Below are 21,128 nucleotides of genomic sequence, written 5' to 3'. Positions count from 1 at the left end.
CAAAGAAAGGAGTCAAGTGTTCTGTAGGCCTGGCATAATGAACAAAAAACTGATATCTCTTTTCTTTATATATAGTAGGAAGTAAAACATAGGTCACAGAGAGGGGAAAGAAAAAGGTAGCAGTATGTTACCTATAATAATAGATACAAAAGATGGGTGCTGGGAAAAGTGCCAAATGTGCATCTAGTTGTTCTAACTTTCCCATTTTGTCCTTGAGTCATGTGGCTCCATGCAAGTCTCCTTTCTTCTCAGGATGAAGTTTCTTCATCAGAAAAATGAGGGGATTGAACTACATTATTGTAAATGTACCTTTTCAATCTTAATCTAAATATTTCAGAAAAAAGTAAACATATTTTGTGAGAACACTTAATTATTTTGGACCATTAAAATAATATAGAAATAAAATTTGCTATTTTCTCAGTGGATCAGTTAGAGTTATCAAATGTAATAAAAAAAAAATCACTCCTTTTATTCCTGAGCCTAGGAATAAACCCAGCAATGAATACTTTTTAATTAAGCACTTAGACATGCTTTTGAACAACTCACATGTGGTATTTTAAAGCAACTGTTCTCTCAAATAATAATCAGTAATCTTGGCTGAGAAAAATCTGAAAAATAGCATATCAATTTGCATCAGTCTTTAATTAGAAATAAATATTCATTTTAGTATAACATACCTCCTCGTATTAGATAGAAGGGGAATGTGCTAAACTTTCCTGCATTTATGGAATTAAAAACATGTGTCTACAATAGAACTATAATTGATCCATGTAATTTTCTAAGATAAAAAAATATTTTCTAAAAACTTTTTAAAACAGTATTTACCAATTATAGCCTAACAAATTTTAAGTAATAGAATGTTATGGCTTGATATGGTTTGGCTCTGCGTCCCCACCTAAATCTCATCCTGAATTGTAATAATCCTCATGTGTTAAGGGAGGGACCAGGTGGAGGTAATTGAATCATGGAGGTGCTTTCTCCTGTGTTGTTCTCTGATAGTGAGTGAGTCTCACGAGGTCTGATGGTTTTATAAGCATCTGGCATTTCCCTGCTTGCATTCATTTTCTCTTCTGCCACCCTGCAAAGAGGTGCCTTCTGCCATGATTATAAGTTTCCTGAGGCCTCCCCAGCCATGCCAAACTGTGAGTCAATTAAACCTCTGTTCTTTATAAATTACCCAGTTGCAGGTATTTCTTCATAGCAGTGTGAGAACAGACTAATACATAGCTTTTTTCATAATAACAAATACATTAAAGTTTTTGATGTATAATAAGTATAGCAGCATATAATAATTTATAAACACCTTTAAATTATGTTTAAATGTATACATATGTATTTTGTAGGATAAGTAAAAGCAACTTTTTCTACCCCTTTTTTGAAATTCCAGAGTTTATAAATGGTATACCAATTCCATGTTTCTTTCAATATATTATCACAATGAGAATAAAACTTTTGCTAAATTTTATTGTGTGAAATTTCTAATAGAAAAACGGTAGTCACGTAAGTGAAAATAGAAAATAAAAGTTTTAGATTTTGTACATTTTTAATTTTTATTACAGTTGAACTTCCAAAATTATGTTCACTAATTTTATAAAGCATATTTTAGAATTAAAAATAGAGAATTTTGAATATTTCTTAAGGTTTTCATGAAATGTAAAGTATAAGAGATTTTAACTTCATTTATTGCCTGTAATATAGACCATGCAATATTGAGTAGTGATTAGAGTTAGACTGTGGATTCAAATTTCTTTACTTTGAAAACTCCTGTGTCATTTTTTCAGTGTCCTCTGGCTTTATGTGCCTCAATATTGTTGTCTTTAAAATAAGTATAATAGTAACTCACTGGGTGGATATTAGAAATAATTAAATACAGGTGTAAATAATTAACTACAGGTGAAGACCAAGAACTAGGCTTAGAAAATAGTAAGAGCTTAATTAGTGATAGCTATTTTATCATTAACATAATTTAGACATTTTCTTTAAGAAAAAAGTTAGAATCATCAGCCTCTCCATTTAACCTGAAGGCCCTCTACTAATGCCATTTCCTTTTTTGCAACTTTTAGAGTTCTCATTAGGTTCTAGTCAATTTCCTAATATCTCATATGAGCATTTTATTTGTATATTTGCATATGGTAAACCTACTGCAAATAATCTCTCTATAAAGCTAAATTTCCATGGCCTTTACATACTTAACTAATCCCCTTTAGTAAGATTCCTATGGTAAAGTCTGTATAATTGATTTTCTTCTGACTGTAACATTTCAACCCTTACATACTTGTTTACATTGTGTTGATTTGGTTTCACATGCGGTCTTAAGGATTATCTCTAATAAATACATACTGTATTCCTAGCATTCTTATAGTAGTTTACATGTGACAAAAGGAAGAGATCCTGTACCATTTATTGTTTGATTTTGGAGATGAGATAACAAAAGATCAATAGAAAAATCCTTTACAAGACATGAGCATGCTTGGAATTGACAGCAAAGGAGTTGAGTATGAGTTGGGACAGGTCTCGCCTAGCTTTTAGAAGGTGAATGACTTGCAGAAAGCATAAGGTACAATTTCATAGAAAAAAACCCAAAATATTTAGGAAGGAATTGGAGTATTAGCTACGATGCATGTGGTAGGAAAATGTAGGACTGTGTTTGGGACAGTAGAGATTATGGCTTCAATGGAGTGGCAAGTCCGTAAGACTTGGGTATTAGAGGAAGATAAAGATGGAAGGAGCTGAGAAAAAAGCTTGATTATAAGACACATGATTTGTTCATGAAATGATAAATGATGGAGAAAGGGAAAGTTTTCTATTGGTGATTTGATTTGAGAGTGACCTCATTTAAATAATATTTCAGGAATGAGTTGTATAGCGTGGTTAAATATAAGGCATGTAGAGTAAAATGGTCTACATAGGAACCCTGTTATAATTACTTATAGTTGCATGACTTCAGATAATTACCTAATTTCCTTAAGTCCCAGTTTCCTTAATTCTTAAATGAGTATCAGAAAAATAACTACCCCTTAAAGATATTATAAAGAATAAATGAGATGGTGTATAAAAATATTTATCATGGTGGCTGTCACATAAGTGCAAAATAAATATGTATTACATAGCTATTAATCGACATGAAGAAATGACTAAATGAGATTACTGTAATGCAAGTGAAGTTTTCCGCCTATCCTTTAAACATAACAGGGCCAAAACTTAACAGACATTTACTTATCCTCCTCACAATCATCAGGACAGTTTTCTTTCCTATTGTCAAGGAAATAGATCTGCTTACTGTAATACAGATAAGAAGAGGCACGTGCTCACTCCATGACCCTCCCGGAGCTTGGCCTCTTGTGGCTCCAGGACTATCACCTTCCCATTTATGAAACTGCAAAGGAAGACAAGCCTAAAAAGCAAGAACCTTCAAAGACATTTGCCCCGGAGGATAGTGGATTAGTCGCTGTGCTAACTGCCTAATTATGAAGTGTTTTTAATAAGATGCTGTAAAATAAAAGGCAGCATTTTTTTTTCTAGTCCTACGGCAGCAATAGGAGAAATAGGTATATGTGTGTGTAACAAACCATAACAATAACACTTTCGTTTGAGGGATACTTGATGTTTTTGAAAGAGCTTTCATATACATGATATACACATGTATATAGCAGAAAAATGAGTGTTATTTTTCTTTGTTTCAAAAAAGAAATAGGTAAGATCCTTTGTAGTTATACAAAGAGTGCTTTGCTTCCTCACTTCCCCACTTGCGGGATTCTGCCTTTTACATGTCCTGTGCCGCCATTTTGAAGCAGAATGAATCTATAAAGATTCCTTCTTTTGTTCTATACTCAGGTATACCCTACTTGGGCTGTGCTGTATGTTCTAATGGTATATCAGTGAGTGACTTTATTTGGAGTTACATGTGTCCATACTGATGCACATCTATACAATTAGCATTTTATGGTTTTGGTATGATGAATATTTAGCTGTTCTTCTGAAGCGTCACTGTTTCTTTGGGTCACTCCTCATAAGAAACAGTAGAACCAGTCGCTAACACGGGGAATTTAGCTCCCTGATGGGGTGATAGCAGGTGTGGGAATATATGCCTAGTTTATCTAAAAACAACCTTGGCTTGCTTAGGTGTAAGTCAAACCCAAGTGTCTCAGGCTTCTTCAGCCAGTAAGTGCTGATTGTAGCCAGCAGCCTCAGTCAGCTACAGTGAATGCTATGGTGTGCTGCCCAGAGGCCCCTGGGGATGAGAGGGGATGCAAAGGCCTGATCCTCTTGACTAAATTCAGGAAAGTATGAACATCTCAAGTCCAGACTCCCTTATAGACAGCTGAGGTCTCTGCTGCAACTACTTTGCAATTCAACTTCTGCCTCTGTTCAACCCTGTTTCCCTCACTGTTTTCCAAGTGTTTGTTCCTAAGAGCATTCTCTAATAAACTTTGTGCATGCAAATCTCCATGGCACACAGACGGTTTCCAAGGAATCTGACCTAAGATGCAGTTATTAAGCTTCAGTGACTGAGAATACACACTCTTAACTGTAGGAATTACAATCTATTATAGACTCTCCCTCTCCAAATATTTTTAGAAATTCCCAGGACTTGCTTGTCCATGTGTGCCAAGTATCAGACTCGCTTGTTGGTGATTACTGTGCATCATCAATCCAAGACTTCACTTTTTCCTATTCTAAGAAGACATCCCTATTACATTCCTACATTTTCTATTCTAAGAATTCCATATATTCCTATTCTAAGAGGCTACGCCAAACTGGAACTGTGTTTCTATCACTTTCCCTGAGGCTGAGGTGCCAGAGGAATTGGGATTCTCCTTCACCCTAATTTCTGCTACTGCACCCTAGTGAAAGGGATGAGTGACACTGCTATTACCATGCAAACAGGAGAATGTTCCTTTGGTGTTTTATTCTTTGGGTAGAGGGGAAGGGATTCCCAGGGCATGGTTGAGTCATTTGACTGGAAATTTTTGCATTTCAAATGATGGGAGCTGTACTTAGGTGTCTAACCAGCCCCTCTGTGGCTCAGCAGATGCCACTGGGTACTGTGAACATAATGTCATCAGGAGGCACAATAAATTCCTGTTTTATGGTAATTGGTATAGGGCTTTGTCCTGCAGTCTCCTTCTTTTTAACTTTGTAACATTGTCTTTGAAGGGCAGGATGGAGTTCTGATATTACTGGCCATTAGAATTAGGCCAGCTATTACAAAGTTAAAAAGTAAGAGGAACCAGGACAGAATTCTATTTCAAATACCATAAAACAGAAATTTACTGTGTCTTATGATGGCATTAGAATAAATTATCTGAAGAGATATTAAAATTCTTTGTTCTATATTTATTGAGTTCAAACACTTTGGCTGAATACCAGTACCTGTCTCTGGAACCAGCTTTCAATTTTAAAGAAAATTAGTAAATTTTTTAAAAAGCATTAAATTATTCTTAACTGAATAGTGTTGGGTGGAAAAGAGTTCAGATGTTAAATTGTAAAACAATTTATATCAACATATATCTACATTTTATTCATACATTGATGAAGTCATGAGCAATTTGTTGAGGAGGAAGTTGGCATAGCTTCTTTTAGCTTCATTTATAAAGTAAATTTTTTTTTAATAGAATGGTCTATATTTTGAGTGAATTCAGTGAGAATTATTCTAAAGTTAATTGAGAGAAATGTTTTCAAGGATTGAGCTCTACCACTAAGAACAGGCTTCAAAAATTTTTCACAGTAAAGTCTCTTTCCAGATAGTCATTTTAAGGAAGTAATCAAATATTCTCTAACTATAATGATAAATTCCAATTAAGGAGAGCTAGGGGGACTATAGAAGTGGGAGGAAAAATACACAAAATATAAATATATTGTTAAATCTCCACTTCATCACTTAATTAACAAATCTCTTGATGTTTCCCCTGAATCTTACTTTTCAACATGTTAAATCCTATTAAACTGTGCTATATGCCAGAGTGTTCACTGACCCCCATCAATTACTGCTATTCTGCCCTGATTTTTATCAATTTGATTTTCCCCGTCTTCATTTGTTTCATATTATGTTCTCATATAACTGTCAAAATCTTGTCTTGAAAGTGATAAACTATACACATTTTAGAATTAGAAGGCTTTTAAGAATTGAAGTTTATTTTGTTGTATACTCTGCCACTGCACAAAAATAATTTAAACTTCTCCAGTAGTCTTTTCTGACAGTGGTAGAAATTTACCACTAACTTTAAAGGATGAAGAAAATCTGGAGTCTTCCTCAGCATACATTGCTAGTGCTCAAAACACTTCTTGCCTTTTATTTTTATTGATTGTTACACTCTGCATTAGAAATGACAGTGTTTAATGGTGACTTGCTAAAGAGCTAAACATCCTTTCACCTGGAACTTCTTGTTCTCATCATACATTTTCTTCCATGAGCATGTTATTATCTATACCTTGATATCTTTGCAGATCCTCTTTCATCTGCTGTACCCTGATAAATTTCTAATCTTCAAAATGGAGTTCATTTTTCATTTCATATTATAGATGTAGTCCCTTTCTCTTCAGTAGGGTCTTTGTGGTTGCTCTCAGGACTTGAAGGTCAACCAGTTCTCTGTCTTTTCTTCTCCGCATTCCGTAAGATGAGGATTTGGGCCCTCAGTCTTGACTTTTAAAATTTTGCTAATTGCCATTCTGTTTTGAAAATTTGAAGTGAATTGCACAATTAAAAGGCACAAATGTGATTACAGAATCAAATCACTTCAAATATGCTTTTTAAATGTCAAACTGGCTGCGAGAGTCCACTGGCATATTATTCCATAAAGATGGTCTGTAGACTCGGGTTCACATTCAGACTGAGTTGCTTCACTTTATTTATTTTTCAATCAATAAGCACCAAACTAATACTTCCACGTTTCTCTAGAAGTATACAAATTTTGGAGACAACTTTATATAGTAGAACATTCTATCCAATAATCTGAAATAGTACTAAAATTACCAACTTGCAGATTCATAGATCTTTTTTAAAGATTTTCTTAAGCTTATGTAATAAAAGAAATTTTGGTTTTACAGTAGATCTCCACAAATTAATACAAATAAACTGCATTGTAACTTGCTATCCAGCTAGTTTTTATGTATGTTATGTAAGAACAGGCTATGCGTGGATAAAGGTACAGGAGTAATGTTTAGCTTTATATGTTTACATACATGCCAATATAATGATAAAGTATTACCTATATTTCCCATATTGAGCTTGAGTTTTCCTTCATTTTCTCTAAGAAATACCAGATGGAAGAGCTGATAAAAAGATACACAAATTAATATTGAAGTGATGAAGTTTGACCTTTTTAATGTGAAAATCTTGCCAAAATTTCCATATTGACATAGCAACATTTTATGAATAAATCTAATATCTTATAGATTTAGTGCAGTTCAAAAGTCACCATCTGTTTCAAGAAGTGGAGGCTCTCACATAGTTTCCTGGCTGTAAGACTACCAGCATGAAATCCATAGCTTATATTATATAAACTATCAGGAATATGTGAAAAGCTTTTGTATATTTTAGAAAATTAGAAACATAGGTAACATTTTTAGTTACTGTCAAAATTATAGATAATAGAGTATGGATATTCTTTTTTTCTTACATGAAATGGAATGGTCTCTCGCTCATTCGCCATATTGAGTTATAGATCAATACCATCTGGTCAAGCAAGCTGCAATGCAGAGGATATATGTGGGGAAAGGGTACATAACTGTAATCTGATGTTGAGTAGAAGTGTCTGAGAGCCTTTAACAAATTAAATGTGGGTATTATAAGAAGTCATCTTTTCCTTTGATATTTTTCTATAAATTACTTTCTAGTATCTTAATTTGATATGACCAAAATCAGTCCTACTCAGAATCATTCTTCCCGTTTTGTGAAGTTAATGTGGATTTTGCATTACAATAAATTTCTATCTTTCTTAAACAACTGTGAGAAATGAGCTAATTAAAATGAATTTTACAAAATCTGTACCAATATACATGTATAATATGTATGAGGTTTTATCTCATAAACATGGAAAGGTCAATAGGAGATAAAAATTTGGCCATTTATAAAACTCAGCAGTTTTTATTTTGTTTTCTGAACCAAATATTATCAAAGATAATGTGATAAATATGTCTACATTGATTTCTTTTGATATATGTTTGGGTTTTAGCAAATACTAATAAGGGTTCTTGCTGTCTAGAAACTACTAGAAACTTTTCCAGCCTCTGTGCAGATGATCTTAAACCATGCATTTCTTTACACTGACCTGTAAAAAAGTGGCTATTGGAGTTGCGTTGCTCTGGCAGTAATGCAATTCTTGGCCAGCATCCCACTTTGGCTACCCTAAGAGTTGCTAACCAAAATAAATTATTAGGTATTAGGGTATACCTTCAATAGACATGGATAACTTTATACCTCTGGATAAATCTTTGAGGAAATGTTCTCAGGAGTGTTAGATAGTAGCATCTAAGGAAGGGGAAATAGGTTATGTGCCTTTAAAACATGCAGATAACACAGTAAATCACCTACAAGAAAGGACACAGGGCTTTTTTAGAGAACGAAATACTGGGTAAAAGTTAGCTTTAGTGTAAAACAGACACTAAAGGTGCCAGAAAATTTTAAACTTCAGAAACTTAAAAAAGTGTATATATATAGTAAGACAATTTTTCTGAACTTCCCCAAAAGAGAATAACCCTTGTGAAAACCAATAGCTCTCTCTATGTGATCCCTTTCAAAATTCGTTGAAATGAAAGACAAACTGTGCATGAGTATGAATTACAATGTATCTGTAGAACTGTGATCTCTGCTCCATTTCATTTAAGAAGAACTTCTATCTTGATACTGAATTGACCTCAATCACTACAAGTGGCTTATTCAAGTTTGTTCTACTTCTCCCTGTCCTACAGATGTAAGATGGATTTAGTTGGAGGAACTACTGGCTGATAACAAAATAAAAAATAATAGCTAATAACAAATCAAAAAGTCATATTTTACACATTGAGCTTATCTTTATTCCATTAATTTTTGAAAATAAGTTTTTATTAGGCTGGGCATGGTGGATCATGCCTTTATTCCCAGCCCTTTGGGAGGCCCGGTGGGGGAGTGGATCACCTGAGGTCAGGAGTTCGAGACCAGCCTGGCCAACATACAGAAATCTGGTCTCTACTAAAAATACAAAAGTTAGCCAGGTGTGGGGATGCGTGCCTGTTGAGGCAGGAGAATAGCTTGAACCTGGAAGTTGGAGGTTGCAGTGGGACCGTGGGCAACAGAGCAAGACTCTGTTTCAAAAAAAAGTTTTTAGCAATCATGCTATATTTTTTTATTGTCAAGAAATTCTTTAATATTGAAGAAATACCGTCAACATTCATATGATGAAAAAGGAACCTAATTCACATGCTTTTTTGGGAGAAATTTACCCTGCATTTGCATAGTGAGAGTTTTGTTAGTGAGAATTAAGTTGGAAAAAGCCATCCCAAAAGACCCTTAAATTCTATATTTTACCCAGTTAATGATGGAGAAGTAAGACTAAACAGATGAGACAGCCAGAGGTGATATAAACCACTGGACAGATAAAAGCAATCATAAATCCAGGGACATCTACAATGACAGAAATCAGAAGCCTCAGGCTATGTATCTCTATTTTCCCTGCCCTCGGGCAGAAATCTTCTCTCATGTACATTGTATGTTACTGGCCTAAACTTTTAAGAAACTTATGTACTCGGCCAGGTGTGGTGGCTCACGCCTGTAATCCCAACACTTTGGGAGGCTGAGGTGGGAAGATCACCTGGGGTCAGGAGATCAAGACCAGCCTGGCCAACATGGCAAAACCAGGCGTCGTGGTGGGCACCTGTAATCCCAGCTACTCAGGAGGCTGAGGCCAGAGAATCGCTTGAACCCTGGAGGCGGAGGTCGCAGTGAGCTGAGATCGCGCCATTGCACTCCAGTCTGGGTGACAAAAGCAGAACTCCGTCTCAAGAAAAAAAAAAAACAAAAAACAAAACTTATATTCTCCCTTTTTCATTAGTTTTCTGTGTATTAACAATTTCTATTCAACTAGTAATTCCAATTAATTAAACATACTCAAATTTCTTTCATCTTTTTTTGTCTTGATTCCTCACCTTCCTCTAGTTATCATCTTACCTCTTTTTATACTTTCACATTAAAACTTCAAGGAGTTGTATAAACATATTATCTTGATTTTTTCTCTAATCGGGCTTCTTCTATCCTGATACACTGAAGTCTTCAGGTCATGGAATCATGTGGGCAGTCCAGTGGACTGGAGCATTTGATAAGCTTTGCCATTGCCTTCCATGACACTCTACTCCTTTTTTGGCTGTTAGTTCCTACTTACTCCTTGTCAGACTCTTTAATGATTTCAACTTCCAGTATACAGTCATTAAATGTTAGCTCCTCAAGAGTCACTCGAGGCAGTTTTTTCTACTATATACTCTCATCCATTCCCATGGTTTCAATTATCATCTACACAGTGATGACTCATAAATTCATATTTTCCATCCAGATCCCTTCTTTGACCTTTACTTCAATATATTCAATTGAAAATTCCACTTTGTGTTTCAGAGACATCTTAATCTCAGCATGTTCAAGCTTAAACCCAGGATCTTCTCAATCTAACCTGCTCTTCTTGCATTGTTTATTATTATCTCAGTGTCTGATAAAATCTGCTATCCAATTGCACATAAGAAATGAGTATTAGTTTTTGACAGCTCTATTTTTACTCCTAGTATTTAATAAGTCACAATTTTGCTCCTAATTATGTCACTTTATCTCTGACACTAGTCTAGTCCAAGTCACCGTCATATCTTACTTGGATATACAGTAACCATCTAACTGGTTCCTGCAATTATTCCTTAATATAGCCGCAAGGCCAGACAGCATTTGCAAACTGTCTACCTTTCAAACTTCATCTTCCATTACTAAGCCACCCTCTTCTGCTTCTCGGTTCAAAACACACTGTTCTTTGGGGTCTCCGAATCTGAATATGCCATGTTTCTTTCTAGCATAGGGTTTTGTTTTACTGATCGATTGATTGAGTCTTGCTCTGTTCTCCAGGCTGGAGTGCAGTGGCAGGATCTCGGCTCACTGCAACCTCCACCTCCTGGGTTCAAGCGATTCTCCCGCCTTAGCCTTCTGAGTAGCTGGGATTATAGGCATGCGCCACCATACCTGGCTAATTTTTTTGTGTTTTTAGTAGAGATGGGGTTTCACCATGTTGGCCAGGCTGGTCTCGAACTCCTGACCTCAGGTGACCCAGCCGCCTCCCAAAGAGTTTTTTCACATACTCTTCCCTCTGCCTGAAACTCATAACCACTGCTTTGCCTGTTTTTGTTTTACCAAGTTTACCTCTATTCATTGTTAAAGCTCTTTGGTCTCTCTAGCACAGGCTAGGTTACTTTTTTAACTTGTTCTTCCTGCATCATGTTTCTTCCATTTACAACACATCTCAAATTATTCCTTCATTAGTGTGTCTACTTGTCAGTCACCCTCACTAAACTGTATACACCTAAGAATTTGGATTTTTTCTGTTTAGGCTTACCATTGAATTCTAGTAGCTTAGTATAGCACTACAAATAGAGTAAGAAACATTTGTTAAATGAATATATGAAACTAAATATAGAATAAAACAAGGAAAACCACAAAAATGAGATGCAAATATTAAGGCATTGAGAGCATGCTTAGCAGATGAGCACTCAAAAGTTTTACATGAATGATATATAATATGTAATATGTAGTCCTAGGGTCAGCCTATTGTCACTTTGAGCTCTTGTAGACAATTGCCTATAACACAAAGCAGATTTGCATTTTTACATTCATAGTAATGTAATATCTCCTTTTTACTTAAATTTTGATAAAATCAAACACTTGGAAAGTCCTTTTCAGTTTTACTGGAAGCATCAATATTTATTTTACAGATTATTTTTTTCCTGAGGCTATCTCAGAATCTGAGTGGTTTGAGGACTGCTCTGTTAGGTTACAACTTAAAAGTAAAGAAGAAAATAATTTCTCTAAGAACTTGACCTCGAATAGCAATTATTTCATGTATAACTGAAAGTGCTATTGTTTGTATAAATTGTTGATACTGTATAAAATGATGATCTTATTAATAGAAACACCTTTTAAACAGTTTTCTGTTATTTAGCTTCTCATCTGGTTCTTTTTAGTGATCAACAGCAAACACTTATAACAGAAATGGTTGAAATATTTGTCCGTTGATCTGAAGGAGTTTGTTTTGTCTGTATAGAACTCGGCGTTCCAAAGGGTATATCTAATTTACAAATGATAATTTCATTACCTTAGTAATTTCATTGCCTTCTTGTTATAATCAAATGAATTGCCCAGCCCAGACACCCTCATTTCTTCATTCATTCAGACATTTACTGAGTATCTCCTATTTGTCAGATGTCCTATTAAGTGCATTAAAAATGAGTAAGAAACCATCCCTGCCTGTAAGAAGCTTCATTTTCATATTGGTGTCAATTTTGTTGATGTTATTTTCAGACTGATGCAGTTTCTGAGAAAGTTTATTTAATTTATATAACCTTCATAGGTTAGCCAAGAGTCCTGCTGATCAGACTAACTTACCTAATTGTCATTTTAAAGACGAACTCAGTCACAGAATATTTTTCAATGACATAGAGTAACTTTGGAGACCATTATTACTAGATGAAAAATTTGAGCTGTACTGATGAAAAGTTTTAAATTCTTAGTTGCTACATGTAAGTTTTGTTTAGTAATGCCCCTGAGATGTGACCATCATTTAGCAATTTCTCTTTTCTGATATTTTGCAATTTTGAAGCATGAATGAATTCAAAGACTGCTTTCCAAAAATTTGTATAATCCAGAAAGACATTTCCATTTAGTATTCTGTTTGGTCTTTGTTTTCTACTGAGTTTTCTTTTTTTGTGCAGTCAAGGGCTCCCACTAACCAATTTCTAGCAGCTGTACTCCGTAGATATTTTGTTGAACAATTAAACTGGATGTTAGTTTTAACTGAACAACTTGATGCATTAATTTATTTGCTTGTACCATAATATTTTCAAATAAAATTGATTTACTCTGTGTGCAATTTGATTGCCATAGGATAGTATTAAATTATGGCTTAGTTCAATTTGTAGTTCATTTCACCAAACTGTAAAAATAAACAAGTAAAACAAAAGCAAAAATTAAAAGGTAAACAAAACAATTTTCAGATGAACTTTTAAAATTCGTTTCGTTTTTGGGTGGCTATTACACATGTAAATAACATTTAAAAAATAGAGTTCAGGCCAGGCATGGTGGCTCATGCCTGTAATCCCAGGACTTTGGGAGGCCTAGGAGGATGAATCACGAGGTCAGGAGTTCGAGACCAGCCTGGCCAGCATGGTGAAACCCCATCTCTACGAAAACGGTGAAACCCTATCTCTACTAAAACAAACAACAACAAAACTAGCCAGGCAAAGTGGTGTACACCTGTAGTCCCAACTACTTGGAGAGGCTGAGGCAGGAGAATCGCTTGAACCTGGGAGGCGGAGGTTGCAGTGAGCTGAGATCACACCACTGCACTCCAGACTGGGTGACAGAGCAAGACTCCATCTCAAAACAAACAAACAAAAGTTCACCACAAAAGAACTACTGTGGAGTACAGTACTTACCGTACTGTGATAGGGGTGAATGCATTTGTGTTAATGCTGTAGTTAGCAGAAACAGTCAAAATATTTTGAGAATTTCCACATCCATATTTAACTGATGGCTTTCCTTCCACAAGAAATAAATGAAGAAACTGCTTTCCAAAATTATTCCCATTACCTTTAAGAAAAAACAATATATTAGTAATTGATGTAGATTTATATTTTGTCGATTAGTGATAATTAAACACAATATTTGCCATCAAAGACTAATTTACGGGGTTTGTAGGAGTGCTATGAGATAATTATTCACTGTAGTAAGTACCATATTAGAAACATACATTATTGTCCACAGGCTGACAGATAGCATGGTATTAACAGCATTAACTTGACATGAGTTTTAACTTCTGATTCTGTTACCTAGTAGCTAGATGTCCTTAACTATTTTAAACCTGTTTCCCCATATGTTTAAATGGGGTAGTGAGAGTAACTACTGTGAGTATTAGAACTCCTGTGATAATTAAATAAAATAATAAGTGAAAAGTGCCATATTGAGTTTTTAATAACTTGCATTATCATTATTGAATCTAATGTTTAAATTTGATTTTTGATTTCTAATTTCTTATGCTTATTTGTATTTTAATTACAAAGCAATATGCATTTTCTTTTTTTTTTTTTTTTTCGAGACGGAGTCTCGCTCTGTCGCCCAGGCTGGAGTGCAGTGGCCAGATCTCAGCTCACTGCAAGCTCCGCCTCCCGGGTTTACGCCATTCTCCTGCCTCAGCCTCCCGAGTAGCTGGGACTACAGGCGCCCGCCACCTCGCCCGGCTAGTTTTTTTTTTTGTATTTTTTTAGTAGAGACGGGGTTTCACTGTGTTCGCCAGGATGGTCTCGATTTCCTGACCTCGTGATCCGCCCGTCTCGGCCTCCCAAAGTGCTGGGATTACAGGCTTGAGCCACCACGCCCGGCCAATATGCGTTTTCTATAAAATTCAAAATAACAGAGAAATATATAGAGAAAAAAAGATAAATATTTCTTTTCCCCTAATCTCATTATTCATCCCCACTTTGAAATGTTCTTTTCTACCACCTATCTCCCCACATACAAATATTTACATATCCCAATTTTATTTTTAAAAATGAGATCGTACTTTATTCATAAATTCACAAATGGCTTCATTCATCTTTCTCTTTTTACTTAAAATTTGGACATCTGTCCCTGGAATCTCTTTTTAACTTTCCTAATTGAAGTGTAACTTATACAGAAAAATCACAGAAATTATAAGCATAAAGCTCAGTAAGTAATCACAAAGTGAACCTGCTCACCCAAACATCACCCAAGTTAAGGAAAAGATCATTATCTGCATTGTCAGAAGTCCTACCAATCACTATTCTTTTCTACTCTTCATCAAAAGTAACCACCATCTTGATATTTAACAACTATAGTTTTACTTGATTTTAATCTTCATATTAGTAGAGTCATATTGTATGGATTCTTTGTCTAAAGTAGTGCTCCCTTTATGACAGTCCCAAAACAGGTAATTACAGTACAATAAAATATCTTGAGACCATATTCACATTTTTATTACAGGATATAGTTATAATCATTCTATTATATGTTGGTATTAATGTCCTACTGTTACTAATTTACAGATTAAACTTTATCATTGGCAGGGATGTATAGGAAAAAATCATAATATTGATAGGGTTCAGTACTAGCCATAGTTTCCAGTGGATCTTGGAATGTATCCCTTGCAATTAACGAGGGACTACTGCATTTGTTTCGGCTCAATGTTATGTTTGAGAGATAGCATTATGCCACAGTTAATGCATTATCATTATTTTGTAATATTCCATTAAATTAATATTAAAAATTCATTTACTGTTTCTAGTGTAGATAGACATTTTCCCCCTAGGTTTTGGTTACTGTGAATAATGCTGCTATGACCATTTTATATATGTCTTTCAGTTAAATTGCATACATTTGTTGTGTATATATCTAGGAGTTGAATAGCTCTGTAAGAAAGTATAAATAGGATTAACTTTAGTAAGTATTGCCAGTTTTCCAAAATAATTGTTTATATTTAATGCTTTACCAGCAGCGTACAAGAATTCCAGCTGATCCATAGCCTTATCACTTGGTGTGGTCACTTTGTAGATTTTACCTATTCTGATTATTGTAACTTTAATTTTACTTTGTTGATATTGGTGAAGTTGAACATATCCTCATGTTTACTATTTTGATATACTCTTCGGAAATGTCACTTTGTGTTTCTTGCTCATATTTATATTTAGTTGTTTGTTTTTTTCTTATTGAAGACAAGTTCTTTGTCAACTACATAAGTTGTAACTGTCTTCTTCAGTTTTGCAGATTGACTTGCCAATCTCAAGGGTGAGTTTTGATGAGTGTATATTTTTAATTTTTGTGTAAATTTATGTATTGTTTCCTTCAGAGTTATGATTAGTACTTTCATGTCATGTTTAAGATTTCTTTGCCTTCCCCAAAGTCATAAAGTTATTCTACATTAGCTTCTGTAAGGTTTACTTCAGTTCTGCCTAGAATAAATTTTTCTGTGTAATGTAAAGTATGGAGTTGTGATAAGCTGAATTATCATGCCCAAAGACACCCGTGTACTAATTGGTGGAATCTGTGAGTGTGATCTGATACTGCCAAAGAGACTTTGCAGATGTGATTAAATTAAGGAGCTTGAAATGGAGAGATTATCCTATATTATCTCGGTGGGCCTTAAAAGTAGACACAAGTGTCCTTATAAAAGGGAGGAAGAGGGAGACTGGATGGCAGATGAGGAGAAGGCCATGTGACTACAGAAACAGAGACTGGAGTGATGCAGCCACAAGCCACAGAATGCCAACAGCCACCAGAAGCTGGAAGAGGCAAGGAATGGGTTTTCTGGAGCCTCCAGAGGGAACCAGTCCTGCTGACAGCTTGACTTTAGCCCCATAAGACTCATTTCAGACTTCTGACCTCCAGAACTGTAAGAGAATAAGTTTCTATTGTTTTAGTGGTAACTTGGCATAGCAGCAATACAAAATAATGCAGGAGTCATTTTTTAATTTTCCATTTTGATTTCTAATTGATCCAAAATCATCAAAGTAAATCTTATGATGTAAATATTGAATTTTCAGATATTTATTTGTGGAATATATATATATTACTACTTTTGAGTTTCCCCATTCCCTACTTTTCTTCTATTGTTTTTATCAGTATATATATGTGTGTGTGTGTGTGTGTATATATATCAGTATATATACATGTGATATATATATCAGTATATATACACGTGATATATATATATATATCAGTATATGTATTTTATGATAATGACATTGTTTTTGTACTCAAGCAATAGAAACATGGACCAATAAGTGTCTTAAATCTCTCCAAAATTACAACCTTCAGAAATGGCCAGCATTAATATTCAGTGAACATCTGTAGATACAAAGATTGACACATGGATAGATATGTAGAATTTCTTAAAATAGCAGGATCACACTATAAAGTATTTAAAAAAGAATTATATGAAATGAGCAGTTCTCAAACCCTTTGATCTAAGGAGCCCTTTACACACTTAAAATCTAGAGAAAACTCTAAAGAGCTTTTGTTTACATGGTTCGCATCTTTTGATTTACTGAATTACCATTTAAAACCATGAAAATTGTCAAATATTTATTAATTTAAAAATCCCATTACATGTTAACCTAAATAACATATTTTGTGAAAAGTAATTATATTTTTTCAAATAAGAAACAGTAAGAATTATTCTATACTTTCACAAATATCTTTATTTTGAACCTTAATAGGAGACAGCTGGATTATTATATCTACTTCTGTATTCAATCTGTTGTGATTTGTTTCTTTGGCTGAAGTACAGGAAGTTCAGCCTCACACAAAATGTAGTTGGAAGAGGAGAAACATTTTAATAACTTTTTCAAATACATACAAACTGGACAAATGACAGTTCCTTAAAGTTTAGTTGCAGTGTGGAATTTAAAAGTGTATTAATGAACTTCACATACTTTGTTACATTAAAATGTCATTAGTCTTTCTTGCACTTTGAATGAATGTTTTACTCATTCATAATTTTATAACATCACTAATTGATCATTTGAAAAATATTGGTTCAGAGTTGTGCAGAGTTCTCAGATATGACACATTTATTGTATAATCAAATTCATTAATATTACCACTAAGATAATCAGAACATGTTAGAAAGTTCTCAAGTTCGTTATGGGGAATGTAGATTTTTCCAAAATTCTAATTTTTCTTTGACAGCTTGAGTTTTATCATTGGCAAATATACTATTAGCTGTTTTCCTTGAGGTAATAGGCTTACTTTATTACTTTTTCAGAAAATAGCTGCCAAATAGTCATGTTTGAATAACCACACATTATCTGCTAGTCATTTTTTGAGTGTTTTCATAGTGTCGAGATAAACTGGCAACTTGTCTCAAGGCAACTGTTATACTTTAGTATGTAGCCAGCTTTCTTAATGTGTACTTCCAATTCTACACACAGAATATTAAAATTTGTATACTCAAGTGTTGAGATTGAACAGGATTAATGAATTGTATTGCATGTCTAAGGACATTTTTTAAGCGTCCATTTTGAGTGGACAGTGGAAAAGAATACAATGACTGCTGGTACGATTTGGTGCTGCTGCCTTAATATTAAGGTGTTAATAGTTTTATTGTGACTTTTACACCCTGAGTGAAAATGTCAACACAGTGATTTTGACCTTGTGGATGCTTGAAAATCTCGTGGATCCCTCAGGAGTCTATGGATACACTCGGAGTATCCCTGTGTTAGAGCTTACCTCCGCTTAAAAGGAAAAACCAGAAGCCAGAATGAAACTAGACTTACTGCTCAACATTAATAAGTGTTTCTTTAACAATGCAGCAAGAATGTGTAGAAACCTGGGTTATCTGTTACCCCTGCCTCGGGCTCTAGAAGAGTGGATTAAAAGCAACAGTCAGGTCTCAAAGAAGGGTTCGGAGAAAGGTATCTGGAAAAATTATGAAAGACTTTGAAATGAGAAAATAATTTAATATTTAGCTTACTCATCCTGGTTCTCTGACCCTTTCCTTGTCTCTGAGCTATTTCCCAACACTGTAAGTTGCAGAAAACTAATAATTCAAATGATTCCTGATGATACAAATGCATATTAATTTTCTGATGAAGTGAAATTATTACCCCATGGGGAGACCTATTTTTCATCTACTTGTAAATTTACTTCAGAATTCCTTAGTTTTTATACGTTTCCACCCCTTGAATTGTTTCTTAAATTTATTGTAATATCCCACTAGTTACTACATAAATTAATAAGTACATAAAATCTTTGACATGTGTTGATTTTATATACCCTTTAAAAAATTATTTAATAAAGAAAAATCAGCTAATTCTAATTTTTGATGTTACAATACATATAAGGGGGAATGATTTGTATTATATCAAAACAAAACCAAAACCAACTCCAATGAGTAAAATTTGCATAAAAACAGTGCAAATGGGGTCCCTGATACTAGGGAACATTGTACTCTCGCACTGGACAAAGATGTACACACTGAGGATGACAAAGTGGGGGAAGGAAGGAATAATTCAAAACATGGTTGAAGAAACAGATGGGGGGGGGTACATAAAAAATCCAAAGCACAGAAGTACGTTTCCCATTAGTGCTTCAAGCTATAGAATTTATTGATAATATAAATTCAGTTTGAGAGCAACACAAAGTAATCCATAATAATAAAAATAGATTGTCAATATTGCAGAAGTAAGAAAATAGATAAAATAACAGCATTAAAAGATTTAATAAGTTAGAATAACAAAAAGGCATATGGTTGAAAATCACTCATTTGAGATCCTTCTAAATGTCCTATTTTAGGATCCACTTAACCCATATGCGTTTTTATCACTTCTGAGGACTTCAGCTGTACAATGAGCAAATTAGCCCACTGTGTGGCAAAGGGCAATGCAGCTTCATCTTTTCTGCATCTTCTGAGATCCATTAGCAGGTTTTTTTTTTTTTTTTGCTTCTACTCTTTAGTATTTTTTCTTATTTTTTTCCCATGGCTTCCTATTCAGTTGATCCGGCTGCTTTTATCTGAATTTGAGAGTATAATTAACAATTTTTTGTATTCTTGACTTCTTTTTTTCTGGAGTGGAGGTGAGGTGGTGGTTGAGAGATGGAGCATATTTAGAAACACAAAACTGCACCAGCACTTGTGTTTTTCTCCTTGGATCTGTAAAATGTTATACTATAAAATGGCATAAGGTGGTTCTTTCTTGAATTGTTGACTTGTTCTCCACTTCCATCGTTTTGTGAGTGGGGAGGGTGTTACGCACTAAAGGACAGTCTGTTATCCTGCTCCATTCTATCATTTCTTCTCAGAAGTTTTCTATTGCTTAATATTTTTAATAAACTGCTTTATGTTACCATTTCAGACTCATATTTTTGAGATAAGACTTAAAAATAGGATATATAGCATAGGGTAGAACAGAACAGCTGAGCATTTAGGTCAAGCTGTTGTGCCATATGCACAACATTTGTTTTTCAAAACTTCAAAAACTGAATTTTAAAGATTGACTATACACATTCAACAAGATGTATGTAGTACTATGCAAGAATGAGTTATTTTTAAACAAAGGTCAGCCACTAACATCAATGACAGAAATGAATAGTCTTATTCAAGTATACCAGCATCCTATGGACTGTAGCTGCTTTATTGTACAGTATAAAATAAGACTGCTTTAATGTAATGGGAATAAAAATGAACAATGAAGCTTAGTTATCTTTACAGTCCGCTATATATTAACAGGTTTTAATTTATCATATTGATTTATTCCATTAACAAGCAATTTGGTTTTATATAATACTTTTTACAAAGTTCAAAGTGTTTTGCAAATAACATATGATGGTAGGTGGGAAAGGGAGGGTCTGATGCTACTGATGTGCTTCCATGATTCTATAGCAAATGAATCACTTTAGGGAAGAAAAGATATATCATTTGACTTTTCTGACCTTCAAATCAATTCGTTTTGTATCATGTAACCCTAGGATTCTATAAGTAGAGAAAAGCTATGAATAAACACATTCAGGAGGAACTCTGGTTTTTCCAAACAGTATTAAAGACAATTTTTCAAACACAGTTATGATAAAAATTATTTGATTTTCAGAATGGAAAAATTAGTGGCAATTAGGAAAAGAGAAAGAAACTTGAATTTCCAAAATAGAACTACTGAAGAAAATTGTAAGTAATGACTATTCTTAGATAAATGTATGTATTTTTACATTAAACCTTATGAATTGAGTAATCCATATGTCATATTAAATTTAGTTCAACATTGCTCATTGAATCTAGACATCAAGCAAAGGTGAATCTTTCTAAATATATATATATATATTTAGAAATATATATATGTATGTTTGCAAATATATATAGGGCAAATGTTTAAAGGCAGTGTTTAGAACATTTTCCCCATAATGT

At 34.2% G+C, this 21,128-nt stretch overlaps 1 protein-coding gene across 2 annotated transcripts in view; it reads right to left on the bottom strand.

Annotated features, from left to right (window-relative positions):
* Nucleotides 1-21,128, bottom strand: part of EYS (EGF-like photoreceptor maintenance factor) — a 1,786,799-nt gene that overhangs the window by 336,369 nt on the left and 1,429,302 nt on the right. For both annotated transcript variants that reach the window (XM_078001263.1, XM_078001264.1), the window contains exon 30: nt 13,654-13,807. In XM_078001263.1, the coding sequence (XP_077857389.1) occupies nt 13,654-13,807 (154 nt within the window). The remainder of the gene's footprint in view (nt 1-13,653; nt 13,808-21,128) is intronic.

This window comes from Macaca mulatta, chromosome 4 (genome assembly GCF_049350105.2).
Source record: "Macaca mulatta isolate MMU2019108-1 chromosome 4, T2T-MMU8v2.0, whole genome shotgun sequence".
Lineage (NCBI taxonomy): Eukaryota > Metazoa > Chordata > Mammalia > Primates > Cercopithecidae > Macaca > Macaca mulatta.
This window is presented reverse-complemented; position numbering and strand designations above follow the sequence as displayed.